This window comes from Cucurbita pepo, chromosome 2 (genome assembly GCF_057944985.1).
Source record: "Cucurbita pepo subsp. pepo isolate OVF chromosome 2, ASM5794498v1, whole genome shotgun sequence".
NCBI lineage: Eukaryota > Viridiplantae > Streptophyta > Magnoliopsida > Cucurbitales > Cucurbitaceae > Cucurbita > Cucurbita pepo.
The window spans coordinates 2,480,362-2,502,198 of record NC_141799.1 but is presented as its reverse complement, the minus strand read 5'-3'; the positions used below and the strand labels follow the sequence as shown (position 1 = coordinate 2,502,198).

Below are 21,837 nucleotides of genomic sequence, written 5' to 3'. Positions count from 1 at the left end.
ACCCGAGTATAGTTTAATTAATTTATTTAGACGTATTTTATCATCAAGAGGTCAGAGGTTCGAATTTTTAGACAAGTAAGAAGATCGAGGGAGAAAAAAGGAAAGAAAAAGAGGGGCGCAAGTTAGCAAGGAGTATATCATGCGCTTGTCATTGTTCAAAGCTTCACTGTTCTTGCCCTCTAATTTTGTTTATAAATAATTTCGGCTCTGAGTCTCTCTCTTTATTCATTTTCTTCTTCTTCGTCTTCAATTTCTCTCAACGTGAATTTGATAAAACGAAAAAAACAGCAAAAATTAAAGGGAAAACCAAACGAACGAACAAAGCCCTCAAAAGAGAGAGCAAAATGAAGCAGAGTATATCTGAGGCAGTATCTTCATCCACCACGGGATTGACGGAGCAATCTCAATCCTCCTCGTCGTCGTCGGCGACGTTGGAGAAGTCTCAATCCATATCGGCTGCGGCGGCGGCGGAGGATTTGGCCGTAGGGTCGAGAGATGGCGGCGGGGCACAAGAAACGGTGACTGTCGATCGGCGGGGGGATTTCTCTGCCGTGTGTAGATGGACAGTACAAAATTTCCCGAGAATCAAGGCTAGGGCTCTATGGAGCAAGTACTTCGAGGTCGGAGGTTACGATTGCCGTCTGTTGATATATCCGAAGGGGGATTCCCAAGCGCTACCGGGGTATATTTCAATCTACCTTCAAATCGTGGACCCGCGCGGTACATCGTCGTCCAAATGGGATTGCTTTGCGAGCTATCGTTTGGCCATCGTCAACGTTCTGGATGATTCGAAGACCGTTCATCGGGATTCTTGGCATCGATTCTCTAGCAAGAAGAAATCTCACGGATGGTGCGATTTTACTCCCTCTTCCACCGTGTTTGATTCTAAGCTTGGCTATTTGTTTAATAATGAGTCCATTTTGATCACTGCTGATATTCTAATCCTCAATGAGTCTGTAAACTTTACCCGGGATAACAATGAGCCAGCCTCATCTATGATGATGGCATCATCGGTTGTTGCTTGCCCTGTGCCTGAGGTGCTCAGCGGCAAGTTCACCTGGAAAGTTCATAATTTTAGTTTGTTTAAAGAAATGATAAAAACCCAGAAAATAATGAGCCCCGTGTTCCCAGCTGGCGAGTGTAATTTGAGGATTAGCGTCTATCAGAGCTCAGTTAATGGGACTGAGTATTTATCAATGTGTCTAGAGAGCAAGGATACCGAAAAGACAGTAATATTACCTGATAGGAGTTGTTGGTGTTTGTTTCGGATGTCCGTGTTGAACCAGAAGCCTGCTTTGAATCACATGCATCGAGACTCATATGGGAGATTTGCAGCTGATAATAAGAGTGGGGATAATACCAGTTTGGGGTGGAATGACTACATGAAGATGTCTGATTTTGTTGGGCAAGATTCTGGTTTTTTAGTTGATGATACCGCTGTGTTTAGTACCTCTTTTCATGTGATCAAGGAATTTAGTAGTTTTTCGAAGAATGGTGGATTAATTGGTGGTAGAAATGGGAGTGGAATTAGGAAATCAGATGGTCACCTAGGCAAATTCACGTGGAGGATTGAGAACTTCACAAGGTTGAAGGATCTTTTGAAGAAGAGGAAGATTACAGGTCTTTGCATCAAGAGCAGGAGATTCCAGGTGGGGAATCGAGACTGTCGTCTTATTGTTTATCCTCGAGGTATGCCTGAACTTCTTCCCAAAAACTTATGCTACGAACATGAAACCAAAATTATATTCATAAGAGAAATATTCAAAAGAGGATGAGATTTCCTACAGGCTACAAGAAAGTAAGAAAAAGAAACTCAAGCATCTAGAATTGTATGCCATATATATTGTATCTGTTAATTATATATAATTCCGTGTTTAAAACATTTGTAGATTTCTCTTAGTAGTTTTGAACTCTGTTTGACATTCTAGCCTGCTGTGGCTGAGGAGTGCATAATTTGTTTTTGTTCTTTATCATGGTTCTTTCAGCTGAACTTATTTCAAGCACGTCTTGCTGCGCATGATGTGTCTGCTTTGAGATCAAAAAATGTAGATGCCTCATGTCTGGTCTGAAGTTAAAAAATTTATTGATGGACATAGCTATCAAGGTGAAAAACATGAAATGCATGCAGGTCATAGTTACACGAACTCTCCATATCTTCTTGCTGGAAATGGTTTGAGTTGAGACAATATATGGTTAGACCATGATAGATGTCTCTGATATCATTGTTATTCTTTCCATGTTTGTGGAGTTGCATGTTAAGTTGATTAGCAATTTAACGGGACACATATATTGTAGTTTATTGTTAGTCTTCGTTTTAGGACACGTTGATTAAATTGCTCTTTCTACTTGCTGGTATCAGGGCAGTCTCAACCACCATGTCACCTTTCAGTCTTCCTTGAAGTTACGGATTCAAGAATCACTTCCAGTGAGTGGAGTTGTTTTGTGAGTCATCGGTTGTCAGTTGTGAACCAGAAGATGGAAGAGAAGTCTGTTACAAAGGAGTCCCAAAACCGGTACTCCAAAGCTGCAAAAGACTGGGGATGGCGTGAATTTGTCACACTTACTAGCCTCTTTGATCAGGATTCCGGTTTTCTCGTTCAGGATACTGTAATATTCTCAGCAGAGGTTCTTATATTAAAGGAGACATCTGTGATGCAGGATTTTATTGACCAAGACGTGGAGACGACTGGTTCCAGCTCTGTGATTGATAAGGTAGCAAAAAAAAGTTCATTTACATGGAAAGTGGAGAACTTTTTGTCCTTCAAGGAAATAATGGAGACCCGTAAAATCTTTAGTAAATTCTTTCAAGCTGGTGGATGTGAGCTCCGCATTGGTATGTCTTTTGCATATTCCTTAATTAGGTGGAAGCCTTGTTGTTTGTATCTTTTTGAAAAAATTGTCGTATGTATTTTAAATTTATTTCAAACATTGCAGGCGTCTATGAGTCCTTTGACACCATTTGCATCTATCTGGAGAGTGATCAGTCTGTTGGCAGTGATCCAGATAAAAACTTTTGGGTTAGATACAAAATGGCCGTGGTGAATCAAAAATATCCAGCAAAAACTGTATGGAAGGAGTCTTCTATTTGTACAAAGACATGGAATAATTCAGTTTTGCAATTCATGAAGGTGTCAGATATGCTAGAGGCAGATGCGGGGTTTCTTGTACGAGACACGGTGGTTTTCGTATGTGAAATATTGGATTGCTGCCCTTGGTTTGAGTTTTCAGATCTTGAGGTAAGTGGATTTTGTCTTGGTTTTAGAAAAATGAAAGAATACAAAAGGGTATACAGTATGAAGGGTGGCCAACCAATAGAATACTATAATAAAATGGGTTCCAATCCCGAATAATAAGATAGAAAATAAATATTTGAGTGATGATATGAAATATTACAAAATGGATACTATATCCAAGAGGTTCTATCCAATTGCTTTAAGACCATCAAGTCTATAGCTTGAGGAGGAGGTGCAAAATCTTTTCTTATAAATTTTCATATGCATCAAGAGCTACAATCTCACGGGAGTTATATACTTAAGCTTAACTCTTTTTCTTTTTCCTTGCATTATTGCGTTCTTGTCTTATGTCAGTAATTGTAAGTTATTGACATTTAACCTTTTGATCTTGAGTTCTATAATAGAATTGTTAGAGGAAGAAGACTATCTGAAGGAAGCCATAATTTTAAGTGCATTAAATGGATAAAATAAAAAATGGCATAGAAGAATATATTTTCTTTCTCCTGATTTTTATCTGACAAGTGGTTCACATTTCTGCTATATGTTTATCAATAGAAGCGTAGAACTGATTAGGGAAAAGGAAGAAATGTATGGATACTTATTTTGATATCTCTTGAGCTACAATTTTGGATAAATTCTGAATATTATTTCTTATAGGTTATTTAGAAATCAGTTATTCTAAAATTAATATTTTAAAAATTCTTCCCATATCTGTTACAAGACAAGATGGTTATGTGATTGTTTTCAAGCGGTACCCTTCATTCTCAGGTTTTGGCTTCAGAAGATGATCAGGATGCATTGACTACTGATCCAGATGATCTCATTGATTCTGAAGACAGTGAAGGAATAAGTGGTGATGAAGAAGACATTTTTAGAAACCTTCTCTCTACAGCCGGATTTCATCTAACATATGGAGATAATCCTTCACAACCACAGGTCACTTTGCGAGAAAAACTTTTGATGGATGCTGGTGCAATTGCAGGCTTTCTTACTGGACTTCGTGTTTATCTTGATGATCCTGCTAAAGTTAAGCGCTTGCTTCTTCCTACTAAGCTATCCAGTAGCAATGATGGGAAAAAGGTCTCAAAGACAGATGAGTCTTCCCCCAGTTTAATGAATTTGCTTATGGGAGTCAAAGTTTTACAGCAAGCAATCATTGATTTACTCTTGGATATAATGGTCGAGTGTTGCCAACCTTCAGAAGGGGGCTCTGGGGACCATTTGGAAGCAAATTCAAAGCCTTCCATTCCTAGCAGTGGAACTACTACTACACCACTGGAAGGTGAAAATGAAAATGGAGCAATAGAGGCTGCAGATTGTCCTCCATTTCAGAGATTGGATACTGTTGATGAAAGTAGTAGTGCACCTGCTGTACAAAGCTCGGACATGACTAGAACTGATAGGCAGGGCAGGTCTCAACCTGAAGAGCTAATACATCCACCTGAAACATCTGCTGGGGTTTCAGAGAGTGTCTTCCTTCGTACAAAGGTACATTTTGTTGCTGCTTGACTGGTGAATGACTTTCTTTTGTTCATTGATTTTTATTGGTAGCACCAATTGAATTTGCAGACCAAGTGGCCTGAGCAATCTGAGGAGCTTTTAGGCTTGATTGTGAATTCATTGAGAGCCCTAGATGGGGCTGTCTCCCGAGGATGTCCTGAGCCAAAAAGACGGCCTCAATCCGCACAAAAGATGTCTCTTGTGCTGGATAAAGCTCCCAAGCATCTACAGTCTGACCTGGTTGCACTAGTACCCAAATTAGTTGAGCATTCAGAACATCCTTTGGCTGCTGGTGTGCTTCTAGAACGGCTTCAACAGCCCGGTGCTGAGCCAGCACTCCGGATACCTGTAAGCACAGTGTTCTTTATTCCTCCTTTCTACTCGTATTCACTGAATTACTTTTGACTTTCCTGATTTTCTTGTGTAATGCCCGTGCTTTCTGCGGTTTATGCTGTGCTGGAATTTTAGTTTCTTCTAAAATTTGATTTGAGAACGCTTTTCTCTTAATTGGGACATTGATTTTTTCCTTAGGTTTTTGGTGCTCTTAGTCAATTGGAGTGTGGTACTGAAGTTTGGGAACAGGTTCTATTTAAATCTATTGAGTTTTTAGCAGATTCAAATGATGAGCCTCTTGCTGCAACTATGGATTTTGTTTTCAAAGCTGGAGCTCAGTGCCAACATCTCTCTGAAGCAGTATGTATATGGAATGAATGGGCTTTATTTATATTTTCTGCAACCTTTTTACTCTATTATTGTGTTTACTTTTCTGAGTACTACAACCTTATTCTGCTTCATTCCATAGGTGAGATCTGTTCGTGTTAGGCTGAAGAATTTGGGCATGGATGTTTCCCCATGTGTTCTTGATTTATTAAGTAAAACAGTAAATAGCTGGGGTGACGTTTCTGATATTATACTCAGAGATATTGATTGTGATGATGATGCTGATGATTTCCACTCAAAGATATCACGTGAGCTTTTCTTATTTGGGGAACCTGGCCCTGCTTCAGAAAGTCTGCATCCGTTGGATGAGCAGGATTTACATGCTGCTCGTCATTTTTCTGATATTTATATCTTGATTGAGATGTTATCTATACCTTGTCTTGCCGTCGAAGCATCACAGACATTTGAGAGAGCTGTAGCTCGTGGTGCCATCACAGCTAAATCTGTTGCTGTGGTGTTGAAAAAACGTCTTGCTCAAAAAGCAAATAGCAATGCTAGATTCGTAGCTGAAAGCTTCCAGCATGGAGATTCTGTAATAGATGGTGAACCTAGTGAGCAGCTGAGAGTCCAGCGGGATGATTTTACTTCTATTGTTGGTCTTGCCGAAACATTAGCACTCTCTAGAGACCCTTGCGTTAGAGGATTTGTGAAAATGCTTTATCCATCATTGTTTAAGTGGTATGCAAGTGAATCTTATCGAGCCAGGATGCTGAAAAGATTGGTTGACCGTGTCACCAGCAGTGCAGATAATAACCGTGAAGTAGATATGGATTTGGAAATTTTGGTTACGTTGATTGGTGATGAACAAGAAATAATTAGACCTGTGCTAAATATGATGCGGGATGTTGCAGAACTAGCAAATGTTGACCGTGCTGCTCTCTGGCACCAGTTATGTGCTACTGAAGATGAAATCATCCGTATCCGTGAAGAAAGCAAAGTAGAAATTTCAAATATGATGAAAGAAAAAGCTGTTCTTTCACAAAAACTTGGTGAATCTGAAGCCATGATCAATCGCCTAAAGGTATTTAATTCTTGCTTACCCATGTACATTTCTCAGAAGTTAGATTCAGTTGCCCATGGAACGGGTATATAGATGGCGAGATTTAAGGAATCATCACGTCAAAGAAAACATGGTGAATTTAAAACCTAATATATATATATATATATATATATATATATATATATATATATAAACACAATTTTGATGTAAAATTTACGCTGTTATCCCATTACTGGTTTATGATTGTCAATCTTAAAAAAAATTGACAGGCTGAGATGAAGGCTGAGATGGAGAGATTTTCTCGCGAGAGAAAGGAACTTTCTGAACAGATGCATGACATTGAGAGTCAGCTTGAGTGGCTTCGCTCTGAGCGAGATGATGAGGTTGTGAAGTTAACATCAGAGAAGAAAGTTCTCCATGATCGTCTCCATGATGCTGAGACTCAAATTGCGCAGTTGAAATCCCGAAAACGTGATGAGATGAAGGTATCAATTGACTTTAAGCTAATGTCTATTCAACTAATGGCTATCCTTTCTTCACGGGCAGAAAATTGTTTGGATGATAACAATCTGAATTTACCATTACATATGCACACATGTTCCGAGAAGTATGGATAATAAATTGAACTGTAACCAAAAGACTAACAGAAAAACATTTGCCCAAGCCATAAAAGCCTCAAGATTTTTGTTCACATCTTGTTGCTACGTTCCTTATCCATTGCTATTACGATTGTTTGCTGGGCTTGAAGAAATAAAAGGATTAAGTTGCTTTGTGCCCACATGTTAGGGAAGTTGAGCTGTTTTCCTTCTAATAGTTGGTTGTTGCCTAGTTAAGCTTGTTAATGACATGAATCTCTCATGTGGCAGAAAGTGGTTAAGGAAAAAAATGCACTTGCTGAGAGGTTGAAGAGTGCTGAAGCTGCTCGAAAAAGATTTGACGAACAACTGAAACGGTATGCAAATGAAAATATGACGAGGGAAGAAATCCGGCAGTCATTGGAAGATGAAGTTCGCCGGCTTACACAAACAGTTGGACAGACTGAAGGAGAAAAGAGGGAGAAGGAGGAGCAGATTGCTCGATGTGAAGCATATATTGATGGGATGGAAGCTAAATTGCAGGCCTGCCAGGTTTTTTTCCTACTTCTACCATGATACTAATCTATCTGTTAGATTTTCATCAGCTCATTTAAATTGCGGTTTTCTGCCAAATTTAACGAATAAATAAGCTCAGTGATCTTACAAATGTTATAATAGCATTATAGTTGATAAATTATGTATAGGTGTTGTTAAATCTGCATCATACTTGGAAAAATCTATTCAACAGTGAAGATTTATTGTAGAAGTAACTTTATTCGTATGGGGCTCATCTATAGTTAGAATTTCTTGATGACAACAGTAAAAACAAGGGAATAGGGAAGTAATCCTGGATCTTATCAATGGCAACAGAGCATATTCTTGGGGTGGATCCAAAATCTAGAAAACATTATGGCATCCATGAACTTGATGAAAAGCAGAGGCTACAAAACTGAAATGAAGGGTGTTTTACGCAAAAGCTTTGGGGATGGGTTTGTAACAACCAAAGAACTTGAAATGTTTTTGCCTGAGACACTGGAAGAGGAGCGAGAGTTGGAGGTGGAACATGGGAGGTTTCACTTGGTTTTGATGTGGTAGAAAGAATCAAAGATCTCAGTTGGAATTGGTTAGCATTGGAATAATATCTGCTCAGGTATTGATTGCTACGAGCTTGCAAGTTAGGTTGGAAAGCAGTGGGATGATGTGACGATGATAGTGGAGATGAAATGCACTTGGGATTGGGGGAAATTGAGATTGAGAGGCTAGGGTAGTTTCTTTGGAGAGATGAAGTAATATTTACTACTGGCAATCTTGCATAGGTATCTAGCAGACGAGCGTAAAAAGAAATAGAATGAATCACGATGAACATGAACCTCGAGAAGTAGGAAGAATGTGAGCTAGATCAGGCTGGAGGTGAAGTCATATGAGCATTAGGCAGGCTCTAAGAAGTAACAAGAATTGAGTTATCTCGCCAGTGGCAGCAACTATTTGGTGGGAAAATGTGTGAGAGGTAAGATGTGATCTACTACGAGACTGAAGTGCGATTCAAAGCGAAAGTTTCAACGAGGGCGGGATTCAGAGGGAAAAGTTGCTGGAAGGAAAGGAAGGAGAGGCCAGGAGCAGCAATGACTTGATGTTGTTGATGACATTGGCATTTTTACCATGACAATTTACTTTTTTCAACGAAGAGCGGGGGAGTTTGTCGAGAGGTGTGGAACGGGGACCGACCTATTCATTTAGATGAAAAAAAGTTAGAAAAGTTTTAGAACTAAACCCACACTCAAAACACAGTGTGCCACTGCCTCTTTCTCTTCTTTATTGTAACTGAACAATTCTTGAGGCATGTTGGATTGATGCAACCTTTCCTTCTCTTGCAGCAATATATCCATTCACTTGAAGCATCACTACAAGAAGAGATGTCCAGACATGCCCCTCTCTATGGTGCCGGTTTGGAAGCTCTGTCAATGAAGGAGCTGGAGACATTATCCCGAATTCACGAAGAAGGATTAAGGCAAATCCATACTCTTCAGCAGCGCAAAGGGAGTCCAGCTGGCAGTCCTCTCGTGAGCCCTCATTCCCTCGCTCACAGTCACGGGTTGTACTCTGCAGCACCTCCCTCGATGGCTGTCGGGATGCCTCCTTCACTCATGCCCAATGGCTCAGGGATCCACAGCAATGGACATGTGAATGGTGGTGCAGTTGGACCATGGTTCAACCATGCTTGATCGATCGAACGCTTGATCGTCACAGCCACAATGGTAACACAGCCACTTTTTTCTCCTTAATAGAGCGCTATAAGATGGATAACATCACGAGAGAAGAATGTTACTGTTTTGAGTCGGCATTTTGACTGGTTTACCGGTTCGGGGAGCGGAATGGGAGATTGAACGATATAGCAAATCGTTTCTAAATATAGGGTTCTCATGATCGAGTTTGTGAGGTTTCTAGTTGATGATTCCATTCTTAATATCCAGCAGTTACAAATGCCATTCATATGCATTTCTCTTTTCAAGTCATGAAGTTCATTTTAGGTAAAATAGCCCATTCCAGAAAAGCTTTTACCATTTGGTTTCTTTATTCATTACAAGTTCTTTTCTTACCATCTTCTTCTCTTATTCAATTTCGTTACATGGCTTTACGAAACTGACATCGACTAAATAACGTCTTAAAACAGTTGAATCAAGCGAAGTTTGTGTCGGTTAGTACTAACCAACTACATTGTTCATGCTCTGTCTCGGTATGAATATTGAACAAAAATGGACAGTTTAGCATCGAGTTAGCCGAAGTAGCTCGAGTGAAGGAAACAAAAAAATAGACGTTCTAGCTGTATAATTTCATTCATCAAAGGTTGTGTTGCGTTGAAAAAAGACGTTCTTTGGTTTAAGAGGTTCTAGTCGTATAATTTCATTAATCAAAAGCTCGAGTGAAGGTTTTATTGCAACTACTATGAAAATTTGGACTCTCTAACTTAGTAATAAATTAAATTAAAGGAAGTTTAAATACTATTTTAGTTACTTTATCTTCATAATTTCTGATTTATTTCTTATATATAGTATTTTGGTTCGTATTTTTTAGACTTAATATATATTTAATACAAATCCTACAAAGTTTTCACCTTTTTTTTTTTGGTATTATATGCATATATATATATATATATAATGAAATTAAAGTTTGCAAGTGTAAGAACAAAATTAACATTTAATAGTCTGATGAGGATATGGTTGGTTTTTAATTTATAATGTTGGAATCAATTAATTAATTTTTTTCATTGATTAAAAAAAAAAACAATAATTCCAACAGATGCTTGGAAACAAGCAATCCATGGATTTGAAAGGATTTGAAAGGATTTAAAAACCTACCAAATCAAACAATCCACAGATAATAAAATTGAAAGCCGTCAAAGGAAGGAGCAATTATCACTATACATTAAATTACTTCCCATATTGTAAATATTTGAATAAACTTTCCACAAAATATTAAAACTACCAAATCTTACTAATAAATGAAACTTCTTCATTATTGAAAATTGTGATTATTTTTTTTTTATATCTTTTTTCTTCGTATTTCTCAATAAAATATTAAATTTGTTAGCCAAATAAAAAAAACCCTTATGGTTAATTTTTTTTTTAAAAAAACCCTTATGGTTAATTTTTTTTAAAAAAAACGGACCTAAAAAGTAGATAACAAAATAACAATAATGAAACTTAGAGATAAAAAAAGTAGTATTTAAGACATACATAAACAAAATGGTTATCAAATTTTCCTTTTCTCTTTTCCTCAAAGTTCATAAATGGGTTGAAAATTCATTCTGTAATTTATAATTTATAATATGTTTGTGTTGAGGTAATTAATTTATTATGGATGTGAGGTGGTGCCCATTATTATTCCTCCTACTCCCACCCCTTCTTCCACATCCTTTTGTTTTCCTTTTGTTTTCTTTTCATTTTCCTCTGTTTTATCTATTTTTGCATGGCAGAGCAAATTGATGATCCCTCAATTCAAGCATGGCCCCTAATAATAGGTTTCTTTAGGTCATTTCCATGGTTGGCACTTCCATTTCTCATCATTCCTTCCTTCTCTCTTTCTCTCCTTCTTTTCTCTTTTCTGTGAGCCTCTTTTCTGCAGCATGAAGAATGTCTGTTGGCCCTACTTTGATCCTGAATTTGATACCCTTCCTGAGAGGATCAATGGCCCAACGTAAGTGCTTTACCTCCACAAGTTAATCCCCTCGTCCAAATCAATCCTAGTTCTTATTTCTTCTTCTTCTTCTTCTTCCTGTAGTTGCAGGGTCTGTATTGACAATGAAAGCATGGAGGATTGCACCATTGTCAAGGTACCAATAATGGGTTTCTAAGCTATTCTTGGTCTGTTTGTTTATTGCCTGTGCTACTGGTTGATCTAAAGGGCTCCTCCATTTTTGGTGCAGGTGGATAGCTTGAACAAACAAGGTCTTCTTCTTGAGGTGGTTCAGATTTTGACGGATTTGAACCTTTCTATCTCTAAAAGCTACATTTCTTGTGATGCAGGCTGGTTCATGGATGGTAAATTCTTGTTCTTTCTATGAATCTGAACAAATGTTTCCCATCTCTTCTCATGGGGTTCTTTTTTTTTTTTTTTTTTTTTCTTTCCTCTTTGCAGTTTTTCATGTGAAAGATGAGAACAGCCACAAACTTACCGATCAGAAAGTCATCAACTCGATCCAGCAGGTCCGTAAAATTCCACTCGTCTTGTCTTTATTGTTGAGGATTGTTGGGAGGGAGCCCTAGCTAATTTAAGGAATAAGGAATGATCATGGGCTTATAAGCAAGGAATATATCTCCATTGGTATGAGGCCTTTTGGAGAAGCTCCAAGCAAAGCTATGAGAGCTTATACTCAAAGTGGACAATATCATACCATTGTGGAGAGTTGTTATTCCTAACATGGTATCAGAGCCATGTCAATAGAATTCTCAAATGTCGAACAAAGGGTTTACTTTGTTTGAGGACTCTAGAGATAGGAGTCGAGCCTCGATTAAAGGGAGGCTTGTTCGAGGGCTACATAGGTCTCAGGAGAGGCTCTATGGTGTACTTTGTTCGAGGAAAGGATTGTTGGGAAGGAGTCCCTCATTAACTAATTTAAGGAATGATCATCGGTTTATAAGTAAGGAATACATCTCCATTGGTATAAGGCCTTTTCGGTAGCATTCATCATACCTTCCTCCATGTTTAAGGGTCTCCCTCATTATCTATCTCTTGATTTAGCTGTTTTCTACGGTGCAGGCCATTGGTACAACTAAGGGACCTGACAACTCGGCCAAGACCAGAAGCTATGCCGACAGCCTTCTGAAATCTGATAACTCCGGCGAGCATACAGCCATCGAAATGACTGGCACCGACCGGCCAGGTCTCTTTTCCGAGATATCTGCAGCATTGGCTGATCTTCATTGCAACGTTGTGGAGGCTCATGCTTGGAGCCACAATGCTCGTTTGGCCTGCATTGCTTACATTTCAGACCAGTCTACAGACAGTCCCATCGAAGATCCTCACCGGCTCGCCACCATTGAAGAGCATCTCTCCACTGTCCTTAGGGCGGCCACTGCCCCTCTGATCACCAGTTGGGCGCACACCCTGCAACAAGAAGTGAAAACATCAGCCACCATAACAACCAATGTTGAGAGGCGGCTTCACCAGCTCTTGCTCTCGGTTAAGGATTATGATTGGACCTCTGAATCCATTTCAAAGAGACGGAAAAGCAATGAAGAGTGGAGGAAGATAACGGTGAGGATTGAAAGCTGTGATCAGAAAGGATATTCCATTGTCAGCATTGAGTGTAAGGATCGGCCAAGGCTTATGTTTGACACAGTTTGTACTCTTACTGATATGCAATATGTAATTTTCCATGCTTCCATTAGCTCCAAAGGAGATAATGCTTTTCAGGTATCATCAACTCCAACCATTTTAATCTAACATTCTATCCACACCCAGAGTAAATTACAATTGAAAGTCAAGAATATGAAGTATTCTTCTAATCTATTGCTTTGAAAATGTGATGCAGGAGTATTTTATCAGACACGTGAATGGCTACGCCTTGAATTCAGAGAATGACAAGCAAAGGGTGGTAAAGTGCTTAGAGGCAGCTATTGAGCGTCGAGTTTGTGAGGTAAGACTAATTCTAATAGGTCGACATGGAAGGCCTTAAAATTGAAAATTCTAGACAGACACAGCCTTAGAATTCAATGATCTTGTAATTTAACGAAAGAAAGTAAAGAAAAACTTACATGGAGCTGAACTTTAATCCCTGCGTCACCATCAGGATGAAGCTGCAAGTGTATTGATGTTTATGTCTTTTTGAACACAATATTTGGTCAGGGAGTGAGGCTGGAGTTATGTGCAAACAACAGGGTGGGATTGCTATCAGACATAACAAGGGTCCTGCGGGAAAATGGGCTGAATGTGGTGAGAGCAGACATAGCAACACATGGAGAGAAGGCAATTAATGCATTCTACGTCAAAGACATTTCAGGCAAAGATGTAGACATGGAGATGGTGGAATCCATGAAGAAGGAAATTGGCCCTATTGTCCTTCGAGTCAAGAACGAGACAAGCCCTCCATCCACGCCTCAAATTACCAGGTCTCGTTTCTCCTTCAGCGACATGCTCAAGTCTCAGATTGAGCGCCTCTCTCACAACTTCATTGCCATCAGGCACTGATTCTGCCTTTCCCCTGGCAACAAGTCAAAGGAATTACGGCAGAAAAATGAAGAAAAAGTAAAAGATGACTGTTAGATGTTTATATGTGTATGGTATTGACATAGAGTTGACTGTAAATAGTATGGGGTTTGGCAAAATGTGATGTGGCAGATGTTAGATGCAAATGTACTGTGGAGTAGAGATTTTCATACACATTCATATTAATGATGCAAAGAAATGACTGTATAGCATTGTGATTTGTTGAATGGAATTGACGGCTTCCATGAGCCTAAACCTTTGAATTTAGTAAGAAAATTCCTGTTCATAAGTTGGAGAAGATTTTTTCTTCATGGGTTTGGTTTGAATCTGTTCTACTTATCAACTAATCTGACCTGTAGTGGATGGAATCAATAGAAAACTCATCATTTTTAGTTTTAAAAATAAGCTTATGTAGAAAACACACTTCATAGAGTGCAAATAGAAAATGCCATATAACCAATAATACCACAAAAAGAGCAAGAAAAGTTTGTAAAGAAAGGGATAACTGCTGCAAAGCAACCCTTAACCCATTAACGCAAAAGAAAAAATAAAAAGATAAAAAGGCCATCTTATGGAATGCTTTAGTTGGCCAAAATTAATGACATTTTATAATAATGCTCCAAGTTCTGTGGGGGAGATGTCAAAACATAATATCTGAAACGGGCAACAATACTCCATGCTCCAAGTGCTCACAATCCACCCTCTTTGGGGTCCAGCGTCCTCGCTGGCACTCTCTCCATTTTCCAATCGATGTTGGACCCCCAATCCACCCCCTTTGTGGTCCAATGTCCTTGTTGGCACACTGCCTCGTGTCCATCTCCTTCGGGGCTCAGCCTCCTCACTGGCACATTATCTGGTGTTTGACTCTAATACTATTTGTAACAGCACAAGTCCACCGCTAATAGATATTGTCCTCTTTAGACTTTCTCTTTCGAGCTTCTCCTCAAGATTTTAAAAAAGCATATGCTAGGGGAAGGTTTCATACCCTTATAAAAAATTCTTCATTTTCCATGGATGTCACATGATGGTTCACAAACATATCATCAATAGAAATGTACCTCAGAGTTTGGGACCTTGAAGCCAACACGGGTATGGCATTCAACTTCTTTCCATTTTGACAATATAAAGCATGACATCTAAGAGACTGGATTCTCATCAATTTCAGTAGCTCTTTAACTGTAGAAAGCTGCAATTACATTTTTCATCATCAAAATGAATGTAAGAAGCACTCATTTTCCTTCTTCCAAACAACAATTTATTAAGCATCTAGATAAGAAATGTGCTGCATATAATTTAGACATCAGGGGAGCCAAGGAAAAATTTGAGAGAATTGTCAACCATGTGATCGGTATTATCCAATAGAGGATGACTCTAAAAGACACAGAACAACAATTTCACTCCATATATGTTCATTCGATCATATGAAATAGTTCATCATACCGATTTAGGTAACATCCGGTTTCATCTATAATATATTCAGAAACACTCGTGCATCGGAAGCAACATGAATGTCACTAATGCATCTAAATTATGAAACGAATTCACATAGTTTTTACAAGATTCAACCGCAGCTAGAGTTGTTAAATCGTAATGTACTCGATCATATTCTGAAATTACAATGGACGAAAACTGAAGTTTAGAAAAAGACGAAGAGACGTTGAAAGCAGACCTGCTTCTTCATTCGCGCCAAAATCCTCCGATACATGTTCTCCAGCCTCGTGTTCCTCCCCTGCGGCCTCCTCGTAGCCGCAGCCTAAATCACTGAGATGTAGATGTTGCATTAAAAAAAACCTCCTCATACTCCGGTAAGCAACCTAAAAGAGAGCGAAAAATCAAAATGACGTACTCGATCCCAAGAGCAATAGAGATCGATTTCATCGAAGCAAGTGATGACCTCCTCAACGAGGACTGATGTGTCCTCTATCCCTCAGCAGAAGCGACGCTTTGGCATCATCGAGTCCAGGCCAAACGTCTAGTATCGCCTCCAAGTAACAGTTCGCCCAACCATTTCCCGCCATTACCGCAGCGCTCTAGATCTCTCGAACACACTGAAGAACAACGATACACCAACGAGACGCTATATAAATGAAGTCGCAGTGGATCACGCTGGTGCATTGCAGTGCAAAACACAAAAGAGAAACAGAGATTCCGCGAAGGTTACGATGAATATGATTCTGATTTTGATTCAGGTCGTAGCCACCACCGGAGCGCCACCGGAGCATATGTAAGTTGAAAGCAATTGAAGGCAGTGATAGAGAATTTGGAACAAGTGGCGAGGCGTGCAAAGAGCAGCCCGGAAGAAGTTGGTAATTCAGTTTCATATTCTTTTTCTTCTTCCCTCTTAGAATATCAATAATTTTCTCTCTTTTTTGAAGTCCAATAATATCAAATAAATTATATTTTAAATTTGTAAAATGAAAAATATTTATTTAGATAGAATTAAATGTATATTTAAATAATATATATATATTTATTTATTTATTTATTTACCTCTTATTTTAAGAGTAATAGAATTAAAAGAAGTGAATGATTATTTGTTCTCGCCCATTTTTAGTAGAATCGTAATTTTGGATTAGACCAAGTCCGTTCATTCAATTTTGCTGAGGAAGTCTAGAAGAGAAAGTCCATGGAATACAGCAGCGATGAACTTGAATTGTTACATTTACCTAACTCAACTTGACCGTATGATACATAGTAGATTCGACAATTTGTTTGAGAACATGGAAAATTTTGTTTGGTAAATTACGTAACAAACAATATATTTGGATATAACGAGACTTTATCGTTAATTTTATTTTATAAATATAAAAAATATACGTGGCTATCGATGTTTTCTTAATTTTTAATTTTTAATTTGAATTTTACCATAAATTTGAATATGTTATAAAATAATTTCCCCACAAAATTAAATAGGCGATAAACATTCAAATTTACATATATAAAGTAATTAATAGTTACCTAAATAAATGTTCACGAGACTGTTCAAAGTACAGTCCCCCAACACGACACGTGTGTTAAAGTCCTCCCCCAACACGACACGTGTGTTAAAGTCCTTTTCCACACGCACAAACAAAAATTACTTGCCCATTTAAACATTTTTAACTTCAATTATTTTGAATGCAACGTGTTTACATAGTTCGTATAAGTTGATTTAATAAAGCACGTGTATCTCTACGTTTTTAGTACGACAAACATGAGATATAAGAATTTGAATTTTGTACTTCTATACTTTTTAACTTCTAGAAAATTAGAAGTACATGTCAGTTACCGTTGAGTTGTTACCACTTTAACCGAACATATATCCGTCGTATGGTTCAATTCCTCAGGTAAGCTGCAAAACACTAATAATATGGGTTAATTTAATTAAAACATATTATTAGTTTTAAAACTACAGAAGAAATAAAAGAATGAAAAGAATAATGAGACAAGAAATGAAAGAAATGGGTATTGTGAGAGTGGTGTGGAGTGATGAGAAAGAGATGAATTCCCACCCTTGACTTGGATTTTTAACCACTTCAAATCAAGTACCTCAGTGCGATGACCAATGAGGCACTGCAGCTCTTGGCGAAACTGGGAAAGAAAGGTTTCTTTTTTTTTTTTGTTTCAAGTGTCTCGGAAGATTGGCTGAGCTGCCCACTTGAGATGCACAAAAATCCGCCCTGATTTGGTTGCTTCCAGTGGAAAACTGTCCTGAATTTCTCCTTCCAATATCACTCTTGTCAGCGTCATTAAGAACCTCCCCAGTTTATCCTGTATATCAACACTAATCAAGTCTTATAAAGGGTCAAATTTATTCTTACTACCCGCCTTAAGTTCTTGGAAAGTAGGAAATTTCTGTTCCCAATTGATACTAGGCTAGATTGATTCATCATGTTGAATGTCTCTAATTCAAAATCGAACGTAAAACTTTGGTTTCATTCGGGACGGGTCAATTCCTATAAGTAAGATGCAAGTATAAATAAATATCATCCATAACATCTATGTTAGCCTTTATGTTTGAATGCATTCAAAAGGGCCATCTTTATAGATGATTCCTATTTAGTTCTCTATTTCTATTTAAAATAGTCCTTAGGAAATGGAAAGTAGACAATATTCTAAATTTTACAAGTGTGTACTTTCTTGGAAAATAAAGATAAAAGTTTCTATCTTATTCCTACAAGTGTCCTCTTGAACAGATTGTCGAGGATTGCTGGGGAGGGAGTCTCACGTTAGCTAACTAAGGAAATAATGGTGGAGTTTATAAGTAAGAAATACATCTCTTTTGGAGAAACCAAAAGCAAAGCCATGAAAATTTATGCTCAAAGTGGACAATATACCATTATGGAGGTTCGTGAATCCTAACCCAGAGTACATGTTTTCAGGCTGGTCAGTCAGTCGGTAAATTTGTGTGTTTAATAGTTAGTTAGCATATTGGGACTATTAATCAAACTAATATTCAAACCACGGCACATCAACAGACAAATTCTACAGTTAATGCAGCTAAAATGATTGAGATGGAGAAGATTACCTTTCCAAAAGTGTCATGATCCCAGACCTCTAAAATTAGCAAATCGTGTAATGCATCCTCCACCAGAAAGTCGAACGTTTGATTCCAGACAGGGTTCAGAGTGTCATGTACAACCTAGTGAATCATCCAATGAGATTTTGAAGTTTAATATTCCAAATATTAACAAGGATAATCATTTGTCTACATAATATGACAGGGAACAATCAACTTGAAGGATTATTAACGACGAGAAATATGAACAGGAGGATTAGTATAAAGATGAAATGAAAGAAATTTTGAAAAGACAAACTGCAAAACTGAGAGAATCTCACCCTGGTTTTAACTTTGGTCTCGGATTTCTTCATAACGAGGACAACGTATGGATCGGCTTTTCCCATGAAATCTACAGAAGGCAACTCTTCAGCACCTATTACTGTCACAGACAGGACTCCTCTCACTATCACATCCCTCTTCTGTGGGGAACTTGGTTTTCCAGAATCCGAATCTTCTGAGCCATACGGAGCCGTCTGTAGAGCCTTCTCCACCGAGGTCAATGTATAATCTGAGTCAAATGGGTTTGTATAGAGGTTCTTATCAGTGCCAAAGGGATAGTAAAGAAGCTCCAAATGCACCTGTATAAGCGCATAAAAGTTGAGTAGATAACTCCTTTTAACTGAACGGGAAAGTGAAAACTTGATGTCATGGAGTTCTGACCTGACCCCTGTTTTTGTTATCTCTTTGGATGTCCAAATCTTTCACCAGCTTCAACCAAACATCCTTCACTTTACCAGGCTCGAGGTCCTTCAATGCAAATTGAGCACATCCAATTAGTTCTGATGCCTGAACTCCTTCGTCGTCAAAAACTCTTATAGTCAAGTGTTGAGTAGACGCATCTTCAACAATGAATTCAAAGTGCTCATTCCATATGGGATTCAATTGATTGTTCTATCCGGATACAGCAAAAGAAAAACTTATTTTAGTTGATCCATCAAAGATTTAAAAAAAATGGAAAGAGAAACTTTATCTTACAATGGTTTTACTTGTTTTCATTCTCTCTTTCAATGGCCGTATAAACAGCACAGCATAAGGATCTGACTTTCCTATAATGTCTTTATTGGTTAATTCCTTTGCTTGCACGAGCTTCAGTTCTAATGTTCCAACAGGCTTCGCCTCTAAGTCACTATACATAGTAAAGAGGAAGCCACATAAGAGCATGTCATTGTCAAAAATTAATCGTAATCGACCATGAAGTAATTTTTCTTATTAGGATGGTTGCTTTGTTAGGAATCACGACTTTCCACAATGGTATGATATTGTTCAACTTTGAGCATAAGCTCTCGTGGCTTTGTTTTGGGCTTCCCCAAAAGGCCTCATACCAATGGAGATGCCCATGATCTTCCACTAAATTAACCAATGTGGGACTCACACCCAATAATCCTCAACATGCTTGACATACCTATAATCTCCAGCTATGATGGGCACAATCTGCCGAACAGGCCACATTATGCTACCTTCGATTGCATCTCGAATTGTTTCCTGGAATGAGAAGAGTCCATCAATTTGGCTTGTGCTACAGAAATTTGTTGTGCCAACAAGAATCAAAAAGATCAAGTCTGACTTACCTCAATAGCAACAGAAACCCCAGGAATAGATGATATATCTCCTCCAATAATCCTAAGTTTAAAATCAAGATTTTTCTGCAGCAGAAATATGAATACCTTCAAAAACATATAACCTTCTGATTTCACTATCCAACAGTACAGAGATGGCAATTTACCTTCTTCCTCAGAGAATAACACACTGCTCCAAAGCAAGGAAACTCGTCGACCAATGGTTTGAACATTAATCTGAAAAGCCCTGTGAATGCAATATCTTTTACCTAATAAATAAGTCAGTATATAAGAGAAGAAATTGGTAAGGGAGAAGCAGCTACATACATGAAAACATCTAGTTTAGTAAAGAACCAAGAGTTTATTTCTTGTGATTTAATTCAGATTCACACATCATAATAAGTCTACCCACTTAAATTAATCTCCTTATTACCTGTACTGGTAAAGAAACGCCGAGTTTAGTTTTAATGTCAAGAACAATGTTTGGATTACCATCCCACTGCATCTCCAACTCCAAGGTTATTCCACCAGTGTCTGCCTCATCTTCAAGTACATCGATTCCTACAGAACAGAACGCCTATCTTGCTAGTATGAATGCATTCAGATTGTTTAGATTAAGAAGGTCGTGATAGCTAGTACTGAATCTGGTTTCTAGGGCTGCAATTACTTGATATTTAAACCAATTTATACCTGTAAAATTTGGAGATACAGTACCAAGGGTCAACTTCGAGAACGTCAAAGAGGATAATATAGCCGGTCGAAATTGTTCGAGAATCGGCTCCACATTGCTCCTTATCAGCTCCGATGCTGCCTACAGAAATCGCCATTCCATAGAATGCCAGGACATAATAACAGAAGGAAGAGGAAGAATCGACTCCAGAACCAAAACTACATTCTATTGTACAGTTTAACAGCGAATTAAGACGACGGAGTAGTGAAGATTTCGATTACCGCATCAACATATGGCCAGATTTTCTCAAGCTGATGATTGAGCCAATGTAACTGCAAATTACAAAGAAATTATAACTCGAAATCCTGAAATTAATCCACCACTAGCAGATCCAGACTCTTGTATCGAATGAGATCTTCTAATTAATCAAGTAGCAAAAAGAAAAACGAGCCAACCTTTTGTTGCTGCGTAAAAACAACCCACGACGGATAAAACTCCTTGGGAATAACTTTTCTCGAATCCTGTGCCGTCATTCTTGCAAATGCCGCAATAGTCATCGCCTAAATCACAAAATATAAAAACAGAGCATACATATATCGCACCAAAGCGGAACAAAGAATATACAAAAGAGAGATACCAAATCGGAGCGACACTTGGCGCGAACGCTCGCAGCGCGAGCAAGAGCGACGATCAGTAAGACGCCGACAACAATGCCGAGTAAGATACCGGAAAAGAACGACATGAGGGAAGATTCGGAGAGAGACGTGCGAAATCCAAAGCCAAACAAAACAGAGGCAGAAGAAGAAGAAGAAGAAGAAGAAGAAGAAGAAGAAGAAGGAAGCTAATAGCAACGCTGTGCGTAGGCGAATGGCATTGAAGAAATGGCGGAAGAGGAGAATGTGAGAGTGAAGATTTGTTCCATAGTCGGAATCTTGACGATTGAAGGAGGAGGTGAATTGGTTCTGTTCTTTGGTTTTGCGTTAACTGTTTTGCATTTCTGCCACGTGGACCCGCCAATGATTTCCTGTTTCTTCGGGGTCCATGTCGTCTTTTTCCTTTATTTATTTATTTATTATATTTTTAATGAGCTTATTTCTTAAAATAATATATAAAAATTGTTACGATTTTATAGTGGAATTCTAATTTTTTTAAAAAAAAAATACATGTTTATTTCTATTGCATTTTTAAACTCAAACAATTTTATTTTTTAATTTTGTAAACATTTTTTTATTAAAATATATTAAAAATGTTTGTGCGAACTTCCCCCTATTTGCTGTAAGTATTTGTGTTAGGAGTAACGTTGTGTTATTCGACGTGGGTTTCATCACGTCCCATAGT

The 21,837-nt window shown here is 38.2% G+C and overlaps 3 protein-coding genes across 6 annotated transcripts; 2 read left to right on the top strand and 1 right to left on the bottom strand.

Moving 5' to 3' along the window:
- The first annotated feature begins 219 nt into the window (after positions 1–219).
- Positions 220–9,624, top strand: LOC111788079 (uncharacterized). The gene is made up of 10 exons (XM_023668246.2): positions 220–1,689; positions 2,360–2,833; positions 2,935–3,236; positions 4,002–4,721; positions 4,803–5,081; positions 5,265–5,426; positions 5,536–6,474; positions 6,723–6,938; positions 7,320–7,580; positions 8,903–9,624. The coding sequence occupies exons 1-10, from the start codon at positions 345–347 to the stop codon at positions 9,248–9,250; spliced, it is 5,046 nt and encodes a 1,681-aa protein (XP_023524014.2). The 5' UTR covers positions 220–344; the 3' UTR covers positions 9,251–9,624.
- Positions 9,625–11,150: 1,526 nt separating this feature from the next.
- Positions 11,151–13,953, top strand: LOC111788174 (ACT-like superfamily protein). The gene is made up of 7 exons (XM_023668425.2): positions 11,151–11,222; positions 11,307–11,358; positions 11,452–11,566; positions 11,664–11,731; positions 12,285–12,941; positions 13,060–13,164; positions 13,374–13,953. The coding sequence occupies exons 1-7, from the start codon at positions 11,152–11,154 to the stop codon at positions 13,713–13,715; spliced, it is 1,410 nt and encodes a 469-aa protein (XP_023524193.2). The 5' UTR covers position 11,151; the 3' UTR covers positions 13,716–13,953.
- Positions 13,954–16,858: 2,905 nt separating this feature from the next.
- Positions 16,859–21,440, bottom strand: LOC111788143 (synaptotagmin-5). 4 transcript variants are annotated; one of them, XR_015419761.1, is made up of 14 exons: positions 21,137–21,440; positions 20,955–21,059; positions 20,781–20,831; positions 20,520–20,640; positions 20,263–20,390; positions 19,997–20,098; positions 19,842–19,916; positions 19,676–19,755; positions 19,249–19,399; positions 18,934–19,164; positions 18,552–18,851; positions 18,241–18,354; positions 17,262–17,483; positions 16,859–17,074 (listed from the first exon to the last, which is right to left on the bottom strand). XR_015419761.1 is itself a non-coding variant. In XM_023668368.2 (13 exons), exons 1-13 carry the CDS (start codon positions 21,239–21,241, stop codon positions 17,337–17,339), a joined length of 1,710 nt encoding a protein of 569 aa, XP_023524136.2. In that variant the 5' UTR covers positions 21,242–21,440; the 3' UTR covers positions 17,086–17,336. The 4 variants fall into 4 exon arrangements, 2 of the variants coding, with proteins under 2 accessions (XP_023524136.2, XP_023524137.2); XR_015419762.1 differs by having other exon boundaries at positions 16,860–17,064; XM_023668368.2 differs by lacking the exon at positions 16,859–17,074 and having other exon boundaries at positions 17,086–17,483.
- Positions 21,441–21,837: the final 397 nt, after the last annotated feature.